Source organism: Durio zibethinus, chromosome 26, assembly GCF_047325235.1.
Source record: "Durio zibethinus cultivar Kanyao isolate XHJ-2024 chromosome 26, ASM4732523v1, whole genome shotgun sequence".
Lineage (NCBI taxonomy): Eukaryota > Viridiplantae > Streptophyta > Magnoliopsida > Malvales > Malvaceae > Durio > Durio zibethinus.
In genome coordinates, this window is record NC_143187.1 from 1,547,088 (window position 1) to 1,559,606 (window position 12,519).

At 36.4% G+C, this 12,519-nt stretch overlaps 1 protein-coding gene across 1 annotated transcript in view; it reads left to right on the forward strand.

Annotated features, from left to right (window-relative positions):
- The window catches only part of LOC111275434 (mediator of RNA polymerase II transcription subunit 15a-like), a 46,004-nt gene that overhangs the window by 5,355 nt on the left and 28,130 nt on the right, over positions 1-12,519 (forward strand). Inside the window, 8 exon segments of the mRNA XM_089755867.1 lie at positions 640-758; positions 1,570-1,681; positions 2,022-2,124; positions 2,637-3,995; positions 10,255-10,325; positions 10,855-10,929; positions 11,218-11,984; positions 11,986-12,427. Coding sequence (XP_089611993.1) covers positions 640-758; positions 1,570-1,681; positions 2,022-2,124; positions 2,637-3,995; positions 10,255-10,325; positions 10,855-10,929; positions 11,218-11,984; positions 11,986-12,427 — 3,048 coding nt within the window.

Here is a 12,519-nt window from a genome sequence, read left to right on the forward strand (position 1 = left end):
TAACCGTGAGCCTTGGTAGCATTCTCAGAAGCCAACTAACAATTAATTCTTTAGTGAATAGCAATTGGTTGAGTATTAGCATTGCTTTCCAGTGATGTGCTGGTCTAGTGGTGAAAGTAGTGGTGTTTTAGTGAGTTACAGTCCTCCTTAGGCTTATGAGCAATGGCCTAGGACAGAGAGAAAAATCGGAATCTTAACAGCCTTGTGAAGAAGGGTTACCTAGTATTAGTATTAAATCAACCAAATTGACATCCAGTTGTAAAATTGTGGTTTACATAGCAAACTATCATGTTCAACTTAAGTCATGGTTGTAGGGTGTCTGTGAGTGTCTAGTAACATGTCCTGTCATTTTGTAAGAGCGCGGCAAATGATGTATACTTTCCAATTTATCTTACAACGTTAACAAAAATGAAATCCTGCTCTTATGCATAAATTTATGGTTACAAAAACTGTGTTTTACCAGGAATTTCGTGTCAAGAGAAGGGAGGTGTTTGTTGAAAAGAACTTTGTCAAATGTTTTGCATATTTGAGTAGTGATTTATGTCCAAACTAGTTTTTCTTTTTCACTTCCTTTAATTTATGACAAAAAATTTGATCTGAATTGTTTGTGACTTTTCTTTTCTCCTTTGGTGTTGTCAGAATTTGATGGATAGCAATAGCTGGAGGCCTACTCCTCCCAGTGGAGAGCCCACTATGGATGCAGGTGATTGGAGAACCCAGTTGCAGCCTGATTCACGACAAAGAATTGTTAACAAGATGTAAGTGAATTTTGTGGTCTTATTATTTGTTAAATATACTTGTTGTATTTAAGTTACTGATATTCTGTGGATTGTCTTTCATAGTTTTTCAATATTGTTAATAACCAAACAATACCATCAATAAAACCATATTTCCTATTCCTTAGCGCTTTCTTTGTTTTGTAAATACATAGCTCGAGAATCAAAGCTTGCTCTTACCCAGAGTTTGGGCACAATATATAGGCCACGTATCTGGAAGCCTGATGTGGCTAAGCTATTGGGTCCAATTCTGTGTGGCATACTTGGTATCGACATTTAATGAATTTATGTGATTGAATGAGGATAAATTTTGCTTTTAAATCTTTTGCTTCTTGTAAGCTTGGGACTTGTTTTCTTATTTGAGTGCTACTGTATATGGATTGATGGTTCTCTTTTCTTCTTACTAACTGAGTTATACCCATTCATTAAATAACTTATAGCTGTAACAGACACTAGTGGCCTTGCTTTTCTACATCATTTTATAAACAATGGTAATTTTGGTACGTGGTCTATTTGAATGTAGCTGATATATGAAGGTCATGATGGCCACTTTGTTTATTTGGGAGAACTTTGTTAAATTCCTATGCCGTGGCTTCTGGATATTTGAATGATACAGTCCTGAACAAGTTAATGAGGAAAATCTTTTGGTGGTCAGATTATATCCTGGTTAATTTTCATTTGATTTTATGTTAACTTCGCAATTTGGTCATGGCATTGTTTTATTAACCATGGAAGATTCTTATATATATCCTATTGGTTTGTCAATAACTTACACAATGCCTTGTGTGCATAGAATGGACACATTGAAGAGGCACCTTCCATTTTCTGGCCAAGAGGGTTTAAATGAACTCAGGAAAATCGCATTAAGGTTCGAGGAAAAGATTTTTACAGAAGCAAACAGCCAGGTAATCATAGAATATCGGCATTCCTTAACCTGCTTGGATGCATTGTTGTTTACCTATATTTTGTTTGTTTGCGTTGTGTGTATGTATCTTTGTGTTTCTTTTTTTTTCTTATTCATATGTGTAGACATGCATACACCTAGACTTCTTGTCAATTACATTGGAAGTAAATAAGAAAGAAATCCAGGGAGGAAAGAGAGCAGAGGTAGGAAAAAACAAAGATGCTAGATGCTAACTCATTATTAAGCATGGTTAATATAACATATTCGATAATCTTGTCTTGTATTTGAATAATGAAGTAAAGCTTGTTTACTCTAATGCCGTAATGGATTTCTATATTCAGTCTGATTATCTGAGGAGAATATCCTTGAAGATGCTTACTATGGAGAACAAGTCTCAGAATACTATGCCCAACTTTGGGAATAACAGCAAGCCCCCTGATCCAGGTAATAGCAGGAAACAGCATTTTGCTTTGATGTATTCTACAAGTAGGACATTTTCCGTTTACATGTCCTTTCTGTTCTTTAACACGCAGAGTTGTTTAACTTGCAACATTTATGCACATATTCTTTCTGCAGCTATTTGAATGAAAATTACCTATATTTTAACTCTTTTGTCCCCTTAACAAAGCGTGGTTGTTTTGGTGGGTTGGAGTTGTTTAAGGGATTGATTTGATGAACACCCAAACAGAAAGGCCTATTTGCTGTTCCCATGATTGTAGTCTTTCTGCATGGGATGCACCTCTTCATGTGCTAGGCCTAGGAATAATTTTATTATTTTTTCATGATCCTTATGGTATGATTCAATTGCCCTCACCTGTTTTAAGTCTAGTCATCGTTTTGAATGAATTAATTACTGCTTCAGTATTTTTGTTGTTTATCTTGTTCTAAATGTACTTCAATTCAGTTAATGTGGGTTCTTCCCAACTTTTCTTTCTGAATATAAAAATCTTGGGTAGGTTCTCAGGGCATGCAAAACCAAGTTCACAGTCAAGGGCAATCAATTCCTATCCCATTACAAAGTAATCAGTCTCAAGCACGTCAACAACTATTACCCCAGAGTGTTCCAAATAACATGTCATCTGCTGGAGTTCAAAGTTCTACTGGTTTACAATCTGGGATGCCTTCTGTCTCTGGACCAACCCAGAATTCTATACCTGATGTTGTTGGCCAGAATTCCAACATGCAAAACTTGTCTGAAATTTCACAGAACTCACTGGGGCAAGGGATATCTTCCAATATTTTTACTATTCAGCAGAGGCAAATGCAAGGAAGGCAACGGGTGCTACTGCAACAGCAGCAGCAGCAGCAGCAGCAACTATACCCTCAGCAGTTACAACAGCAACTTATGAAGCAAAAGATTCAACAAGGAAATCTCCAGCCTTCACTTATGCAGTTTCACATGCCGCAACAGCAACAGCAAAACCTGTTACCACCTACTCAGTTGCAATCTTGCCTGCAATCTGGTATGCAAACATCATCCGTTATGCAGCCATCTGCCATGCAATCAACTCCTCTTACTGGTCTTCAAAAGAATCAACAATCTTCTCTACAAGAGTCAATACAGTCCATGCTTCAACAGCATCAACAGCCACAATCGGCCACCAGTGTTGGTATTCTTCAACAACAAACAGCAATGACACAGCAGTCAATGATGCCTCAGCAGCAGCAACAGCCTCCACAGCCACAGCAACAGCTGCAGCAGCCAAACATAATGGGACAACAGACAAATGCTGCAAATATAAAGCAAAATCAGTTAATTGGACAACAAAATAGCATTGTGGACATGCAGCAGCAGAGATTGCTAGGCCAGCCTAATAATCTTCCAAACCTGCAGCGGCAGCAGCAGCAGCATCAGTTAATGGCTAAACAAAACCTCTCAAACATCCATCAGCAACAGTTGGGTCCTCAAAGTAATATTTCAGGATTACAGCAACAGCAGCAGCAGCAATTGATTGGAACCCAGTCGGGTAACTCAAGCATGCAAACTAATGAGCACATGCTACCCCAGCCTAAGGTTTCACTCCAACAAACGCAGCAGAGTGCACCTAATTTGTTACCAACTCAACGACAGACATCCCAGCAGCCACAGCAGCAGCAGCAGCAACAGCAACTGATGTCACAGATGCAATTACAGTCTACTCAGCTGCAGCAACAATTGGGTTTGCAACAGCAGCCCAATCAATTACACCAAAATATGCAGCCAAGGCTTCACGCATCAGTTCAACTATCATGTTCCTTGCTTCAATCACAAAATTTGATAGATCAGCAAAAGCAATTGTATCAATCGCGCAGAGCTGTTCCAGAGACATCATCAAGTATGTTTTTGAATGTTTGCAGTTGCTTACTTTGTTCTTTCTTTGTTTCTTTCTGATCTTGTGTTATTTAACTAATCTATGCAATTTTTTCCTCTGATACTAGCACATTTTATCCTTGAAGCCTGAAAAAAATCTATTTTCTCATATAGCTACTATAGTTGATGCTATTGTTTTTCATTGCATTTCTATTACAGAAAATAATTTCCATTCCAACTTGGGGGGATTAAGAGAATATCTTTTTGAACTTGCACTACGTTGTCCTATCAAAGCACATTTTGCCTAGATGATTAGTTCTTAGCTAACAAAGACAAATGCTACCAAAATTAATGGCACCCTTGCCTTTATAAGCTGATCATGGGCACTGCCTGGCTTTTTATGCCACCAGAAACATTGTTGTTACTGTGGAAAACTCAGAAATAAAACTGTGGAAATCTAAGAGTAAAAACTGAATGTATATTGAAAAACTGCTCATTAAGAATTATACAAGAACCTTAGTTTATATACAACTAACTAGGGGTTAAACTAGGAAACTAAATCTTTCTAAAAACTGATCATATGATTGAGGGATTGTCTATCATTGTCCTTAATTCTATGGATACAAATACTTAATTCTAGAGATACAAAAATAAATATACAGATTACAAGATTACAACCAGCTATGAATAAGTGTTTTCCCACACTCTCCCTCAAGCTAGTGAATAGGTGTTTTCCATTCCCAGCTTGGAAATAATTTCTTGAAATGTTGCACTGCTGAGACCTTTAGTCAACACATCTGCAAGTTGACTCTTGGTTGATACATAAGGTGTACGAATCAACCCATTGTCTAGTTTCTCCTTTATGAAATGCCGGTCTACTTCAATGTTTTTTGTTCTGTCATGTTGCATAGGATTGTGTGCAATACTTATTGCAGACTTGTTATCATAGTAGAGTCTCATTGGTCCATCCCACTTGATCTTCAAGTCTTCTAGGATAATCTTTAACCATAGTAGTTCACAAATTCCTTGAGCCATTACTCTGAACTCTGCTTCAGCACTTGATCTTGCAACCACATTTTGTTTTTTACTCCAAGTCGCGAGATTATCACCTAAGAAAGTGCAATACCTTGAGGTGGATCTTCTATCATTTGCTAAACTTGCATAATCAACATCTATATATGTTTATAGAACTAACGCCGAATTTCTTTTGAATAAGTTACCTCTCCTAAGATTGACCTTCAAATAATGCAATACACGGTAGACAGCCTGTAGGTGCACTTTTTTAGGACTATGTATAAATTGACTTACCACACTCACAGCATATGCTATATCAGGTCTAGTATATGGGAGATAAATGAGTCTTCCAACTAATCTTTGGTACATCTCTCTATCTACAGTAGCATCTTCATTAGCTTCTCCAATTTTATGATTAGGATCTATAGGGGTATTTGCAGGTTTACATGCGAGCTTCCCAGTTTCCTTCAGAAGATCCATCACATATTTCTGTTGTGAGATGAAAATATCATCCCGTGAGTGAGCTACTTCAATTCCTAGGAAGTTCTTCAATCTTCCTAGCTCTTCTATCTCAAATTCTCTAGCTAAACACAGTTTTAGAGATTTTCTCTCTTTTTCATCATCTCCAGTTACAATTATATCGTCAACATACACTAATAGAATTGTGACTCTCCCTGAATTAAATTGCTTGATAAACAATGTGTGATCTCCTTGACTCTGTTTATATCCCATTGCTAGCATCACTTTGGCAAATCTCTCGTACCAGGCCCAAAGAGACTGGCCCTAAGAGACTGTTCAAGGCCATGTAAAGCCTTTTTCAGCTTGCATACTTTGTTTGCTTGTAGATGACCTCCAAATCCCGGTGGAACCTTCATATATATTTATTCTTCCAAATCACCAAGTAGAAAAGCATTTTTTAAATCAAATTGTTGAAGCTGCCAATCGTAATTTGCAGCCAATGATAACAAAATCCTAACTGTATTCATCTTGGCAACTGGAGCGAAGGTTTCCTGATAATCCACTACCTAGGTTTAAGTGTAGCCCCTAGGCACTAATCTGGCTTTATACCTTTCAACATTACCATCCGCCTTGTATTTTACAGTGAAAACTCATTTACGCCCTACTGAATTTTTTCCTTTAGGCAACTCTACCAGTTCCTATGTCTTATTTTTCTCTAAGGTCTCCATTTTTATTTTCATGGATTACTTCCATTTTTTACTGGATAATGCCTCGGATAATGTAGTTGGAGCAGAAATAGTGTTTAGGCTCACAAGAAAATTTTTATGGGATAATGAGAATTTTTCAATGACACAAAATTAGAGATTTGGTATAGTGGTTGCTTAGTACATTCTTTGGTTCCTTTCCTAATGGCAATAGGCAGATCATAATCACTAGTTATAGTTTTAGGAGATTCATGCTCATTTTGAGAAATAAAGTCAAAAATTGTAGTTACCTCATTTCTAGAGTTAGGAACAAGTTCTTGGACTGGCATTGGTCCAGGACTTGGAACTTTCCTTCTTGAGTACACTTGTAATTCTTTCATAGAATCAAGAACAATATTATCTTTTGTCACATCTTCTATCTTTGGAATGGGTTCAGACTCAAATTCAGTGTTTGACTTAGGCTCAGCAGAAACAGGTTTTCACTCAGAAGAATTAATGGGTGAAAATGTTGAAGAGGAGGACAAATTAAGCAAAAAGAAGTCTTTATCATTATCTTCCATGAATGAAGTCTCTCCCTGAAGATAAGGTTGAGTAAAAAATGGTTTATTTTCTTCAAAAGTGACATTTGCAGACACATAATTTTTTGGTAGGAAGATGATAGCACTTATACCCTTTCTGAGTCACAAAGATACACTTAATTGCTCTTGGATCTAATTTTCTCTTATTATGACTGTGAACATGAACAAATGATGTACAACCAAATATCCTAGGTGTGAGGTTGTTTGTGGTATTGAGGTTGGGATAGAATTGTGAAAGTAGTTTCATAAGAGTTTTAAATCCCAAAACCCTTAAAGGTAACCTATTTGTAATGTGTGTGGCAGTGAGAACAGTTTCCCCCCCAGTAAGATTTGGGTACATTTGCTTGAAAAAAGAAGGTTCAGGTTGTGGCTAGTAAATGGTTGTTTTTCCTCTCTGCCACTCCATTTTGTTGTGGAGTATTAATACAAGATGACTCGTGAATAATCCCCTCTTTTTAAAAATAGGTGGATAGACTCTAGTTGAAATAGTCTCTTGCATTATCAGACCTAAATCTCATGATTCTCTCCAAATTGATTTTGGATCATGTTTTGGAAGCTTAAAAATATACTATTCACATCTTATTTGGATTTAAATAAAAAAACCCAAGAGACCCTGGTACAATTATCTACGAATGAAACAAACCATTTTGCACCAGAAATATTAGAAATTGTAGAGGGACCCCCCACTATGAATCAAGTAAAAGGGAGTAGAACTTCTTTTGTTACTAATTGAAAAAGACACATGTCTGTGTTTTGCAAGTTCACAAACATCACAATGAAAATCTTTGACGTTTAATCCTTTGAACAAAGAAGGAAACATGTTTCACAAAGTTCCAAAAGAAGGACGTCTAAGAGGAAAATGATAAAGCTAGATTTTGTCTTTTTTAGAAAGAAATGACAAAGGTAAACTATTCTTGATATTACTTGTGTTGTTTGATGTCTCAAGATAGTATAGTCCAATCCTTTTCTCCAAACTTTGGTCATGAAATTCACAATAAGAGGGATAAAAAATCACTTTGTAGTTCATATCTTTGGTAAGTTTTTGTGTAGATATCAGATTAGTAGACAATTCAGGAACATGAAGAACATTTTTAAGAACAAACGAGGGATTAATTTGAACATCTCTTAATCCTGCCATTGTAATGAGTGAACTATCTGCAACAACAATTTTCTTATTACTAGAACACAGGGTGTATGTACTAAACTTCTGTGAAGAATGTGTCATATAGTCGGTGGCTCCTAAGTCAATGATCCAAGAACTCGTAATAGGCTTAACCGAGACATTTAATCAATGAGAACCAAAAGCTTTACCGGAACTAGAGACCTTACTCAAGGAACATGCTACAGTAGGTTTTTCAAGGGTTCAATAGCTTTCTCAACTTTTCAATCTCTTCTCTGTCCAACTCTCCTTGTTTTCGAGAGATCTGTAATACTTCGGTGATTTTTTCGGTTGACATTTCTTCAAATTGGGTGGGAGTGATATCTTTCTTTGAACTAAAACAAGTCTTGAGATATAATCAGAAATGACTCTTAGCAATGAAGGCTAAAGAAGGGAAAAATAAAATGGCTGTGAAGGACTTAACAGGGTTTGGCAATAAAGGCCTAAAAATAGAAGTCTGCATTGAAGGTTGAAAAATTTTGCTTCTCAAGAAGAGCCTAAAGCTCTGATACTATGTGAAAAACTTAGAAATAGAACTATGTGAAAAACTAAGAGTAAAAACTGAATGTATATTGAAAAATTGCTCATTAAGAATTATACAAGAACCTTAGTTTATATACAACTAACTAGGGGTTAAACTAGGAACTAAATCTTCCTAAAAATTGTTCCTATGATTGACGGATTGTCTATCATCGTCTTTAATTTTAGGGATACAAATACTTAATTCTAGAGATACAAAAATAAATATACAGATTACAAGATTACAATCAGCTTTAAATAAGTGTTTTCCCACAGTTACCCGTGTCACTGCTAAGTCTCCACTGCTGTCACTGTGCTATTATGTTACTCTTAACACTTACTCTAGTTATTTTGCAATGATTTTGTCAAACCACAAAGCAATGGCTGGATTTAATCTATTCATTTTATCAACAAATAATTCATGCTGTTTTATTCAACGAGTTTTTGTGTTTGGCTCTAAAACATTCTTCTGGAAATAAGTAAACTGTGTTTTGTGTGCAAAGAGAAGTGACCATTTTGTTGGTTAAGCTCAAAGAGTAGAAACAAATGCATAAACTCACTCATGCCCTTCATATTCATTTGAATTTTAGAATAGTCGGATATTTCTAGCAGTTTGTTTGATTATGTCGGGTTGGTGTGATTCCTTTGTCCGACTTAACTATTGTTGTACTTTCTTGTAGTCTAGCTTTCAAAAATGTTCCTACCACTTAATTTAACAAAAAATTATGATTAGGAGATTGCAGTCCTGTTTGAGAACAGCTAGTTACTGTTTTTGCATCAAAATAGAGGGTAAACATGCTTGCAAATGTCAGAGGAGTTTTGTTTGAATGAAGAATGCATAACGAATGACTAGATAAGCAAGTGGGTGACAGCGAGCTGGTTCATGCATGCATGAAATGGTTAAAAGGGTTTCAAAACTCAAAATTGTCTTAGTAGTGTTTTGATTTAGTCTAACGGCTTTTATTGAAACATTAAATTTGTGCTGTAGATTTAATTAAGTTCTATATGAACCCTATATTCCTTGAGTCTAATTTGTTCCCTAAATTTTTTTAGTACTTTAGTTTGGCTCGCCCTTATTTGCTTGACATATTTATTTTTAATGAATAACAAGTCTGTACCGGAAAATAGTTTAACTTTTTTTAGGTCTTCCTTCTCATGGTCACTTAAACTTATCTATCGTTTACTCCTGTTCCAACTGAACTTCTTTTTTATAGATGGCAAATGTATAGTTAGCTTTTAACTTGAGAAACTCTATAAGTAGCCTTGAAAAATAAGAATGATGTTTGAACTTGGAGTTTGTCTCTATGTGTCACAATGGAAAGTCAAAATTAAAAACTTTTCTACTTTTGTAAGCGTACATTTTAGAATATCCCAAAAGTAAAAGGCAGTGAAAATGAGGTGTAGGGAGCATGTTTTTAATGAGTAACCTCTAAAATTTGGATACGCATGGTTAGTTGCAGAAACTAGCAATAAAATTTTCTCATATGTCAATGTCCAAAATGTTTAATGGTTTCTTCAAATGCCTTTCAGTTGTAACCCGTGGTGGGTCTGATGGAATTTTGGGACATAGGAATTGATTATTGGTTGCATTATGATCCCTGTCGATATCCCCATCAATGCTATGTGTACTTTAATTTGCTTTCAGAGTTGGTTGTTTTCTGCTCATAATTTACCCTTCTTCCATAAATTATCTATTTCAATGTTCTGCTACATATGCAACAAAATAATGTACCTTCACGCGAATGGAACAATTTTCTTTCATTTAAATTATGTTTTCCTTGCGTATTCTTCTTCCTTCATAAATTTCTATTTTTCTTATGTATGTAGAATTTATTTATCCTTTTCTTTTAGCATCTTTAGATTCCACAGCTCAATCAGGACATGCAAATGGGGGTGATTGGCAAGAAGAGGTCTATCAGAAGGTAAAAACTATCTTGACTTATTCTCCTATAGATATTATTACAGTTTCAACTTGGTTTTAAGAAGGTTTTAGGTGTAGGAAAGTGGTTCTGAAAAAGAATATTAGAGTATGTCGGGATGCATCTCATAGCAGGAACCATAAAACTGAAGAAGTAGGAACTTAAAACAAATTTGGTAAAAGAAATTCAGACATTTTCTGAATTACTTATTACTTTGTTAATACGAACTTGAATTCTTTTGGCTTGTTCTTAGGAGAAAGAAAATAAAGTTTATTTAAATCCTTCAGCTCTCTACTAAAGATCTATTAAAATTGGTGAGCAAGAAGCCTAAGACCAAGGGTATCTTGCATACTTGACTTCAAAGTAATCATCATTTATCGACACCTTTGTTTCTTCTGTTATTAACTAATATCAGTGCCTGCTAGTCAGAAAATGGAAAAATCTTGTTGCTTTTCTAATAAATCATGACACTGGGATAAATTGAGTGGTTTAATTGTTGGTTAAGCATTCTGATCCTGATTTTATGTTGCAGATCAAGGCCATGAAAGAGACATACTTACCTGAATTAAATGAGATGTACCAGAAAATTGCTGCCAAGTTGCAGCAGGTATGTTTATTCTTTTACATAATCATATATATTCATTCCCTAACCTCCAAGGAGTGATAGAACCCATCTGCCCCGTAGTCTGCCACCCTGTGTCTCTAAATAGAATTTAGAGAGGACTTTACTGCTCCACATTAGAAAGCTGTTGAACCCATACCACTTTTGGGTTGCTACTTGAATCCCCTTACCATAGACACTGTTTAGTGGTTGCACTTATGCATATCTGTTGTAATAGTGGTTTGTAGTTTTACTTGCATCAGTTGAAACAATTTTATGTGTACTATTTTCCAGCATGATTCTCTTCCACAGCAGCCAAAGTCAGAGCAGCTTGAAAAGTTGAAAATGTTCAAGATCATGTTGGAGCACATTATATCTTTCTTATCAGTTCCCAAAGGCAGTATCTTACCCACTTTCAAGGATAAGTTGAGTTTGTATGAGAAGCAGATACTAAATTTTTTAAATACCAATAGGCCAAGGAAGGCAGTCTCAGCACTGCAGCAAGGACAGCTTCCTCCGCCTGATATGCATTCCATGCCGCAGCCACAACCTCAAATTAATCAAACACAGTCTCATGATAATCAAATGAACCCTCAGTTGCAGTCAACGAATTTACAAGGTTTTGTTCCAACAATGCAGCCGAACAACATGACAAGTTTGCAGCATAATTCTGTGTCTTCCTTACCTGGGGTTGCAACAGCGCAGCAGACCATGTTAAATTCGCTGCAGCCCAGTTCCAATTTGGATGCAGGACAAGGTAATGCCCTAGGCTCAATGCAGCAGGCTGCTGCAGGACCTTTACAACAGAATCCTGTGAGTACCTCCCAACAGGCAAATATTAACAGTTTATCTTCACAAAGTGGGTTAAGTGTCCTGCCGCAAAACATGAATCCTTTTCAGTCAAATTCCAACATGCTTCAGCACCAGCATATGAAACAACAGCAGGAACAGCAAATGCTGCAGTCACAAATGTACAAACAACAGTTTCAACTGCTTCAGATGCAGCAGAAGCTGCGGCTACTGCAACAACCACAGCAACAGCAACAAAAGCAGCTGCATGAAAATGGATGATACAAATGACGTGAACATGAGACAGGGAATCGGTGTTAATCCTGAGGTTCTTCAAGCAAATCTCTCAACAGGCCAACTTTCAGGTTATTCATATGAGCATTCAAAACCTAGTGCCCAATTTCATACATCTTCACCCCGGCTTTTTCAGGCTCCATTTGTCCCACCTACTTCAACCCTGTTGAGTCTATATCCCTCGCCTGAGAACACTAAGAAATCTATCTATGGCGTTTCCTCTCTGTCAAATAACAAAAATATTAGTCAGCAGCAAGCAAGATCTGAATTCCCTGCACCTGACACACCTGGTAATGGTATGTCAACATCACTTTTGCTTACTTTGTTCGAAAATGCTAATGATACTCACAGTATTGCTTTAACAACTGATTTTAGCAAGTCGAAGGTTACAGAACTGCCACATGATCCCAGAGTTACCATGGTTAGTGAAGCTTAATTAATTTTCATTCTTCATATTCTCTTTTTTCAATTTGCTCCTTTGGCTTGATATGCTGTTCATGTAGTGAAAGAGTG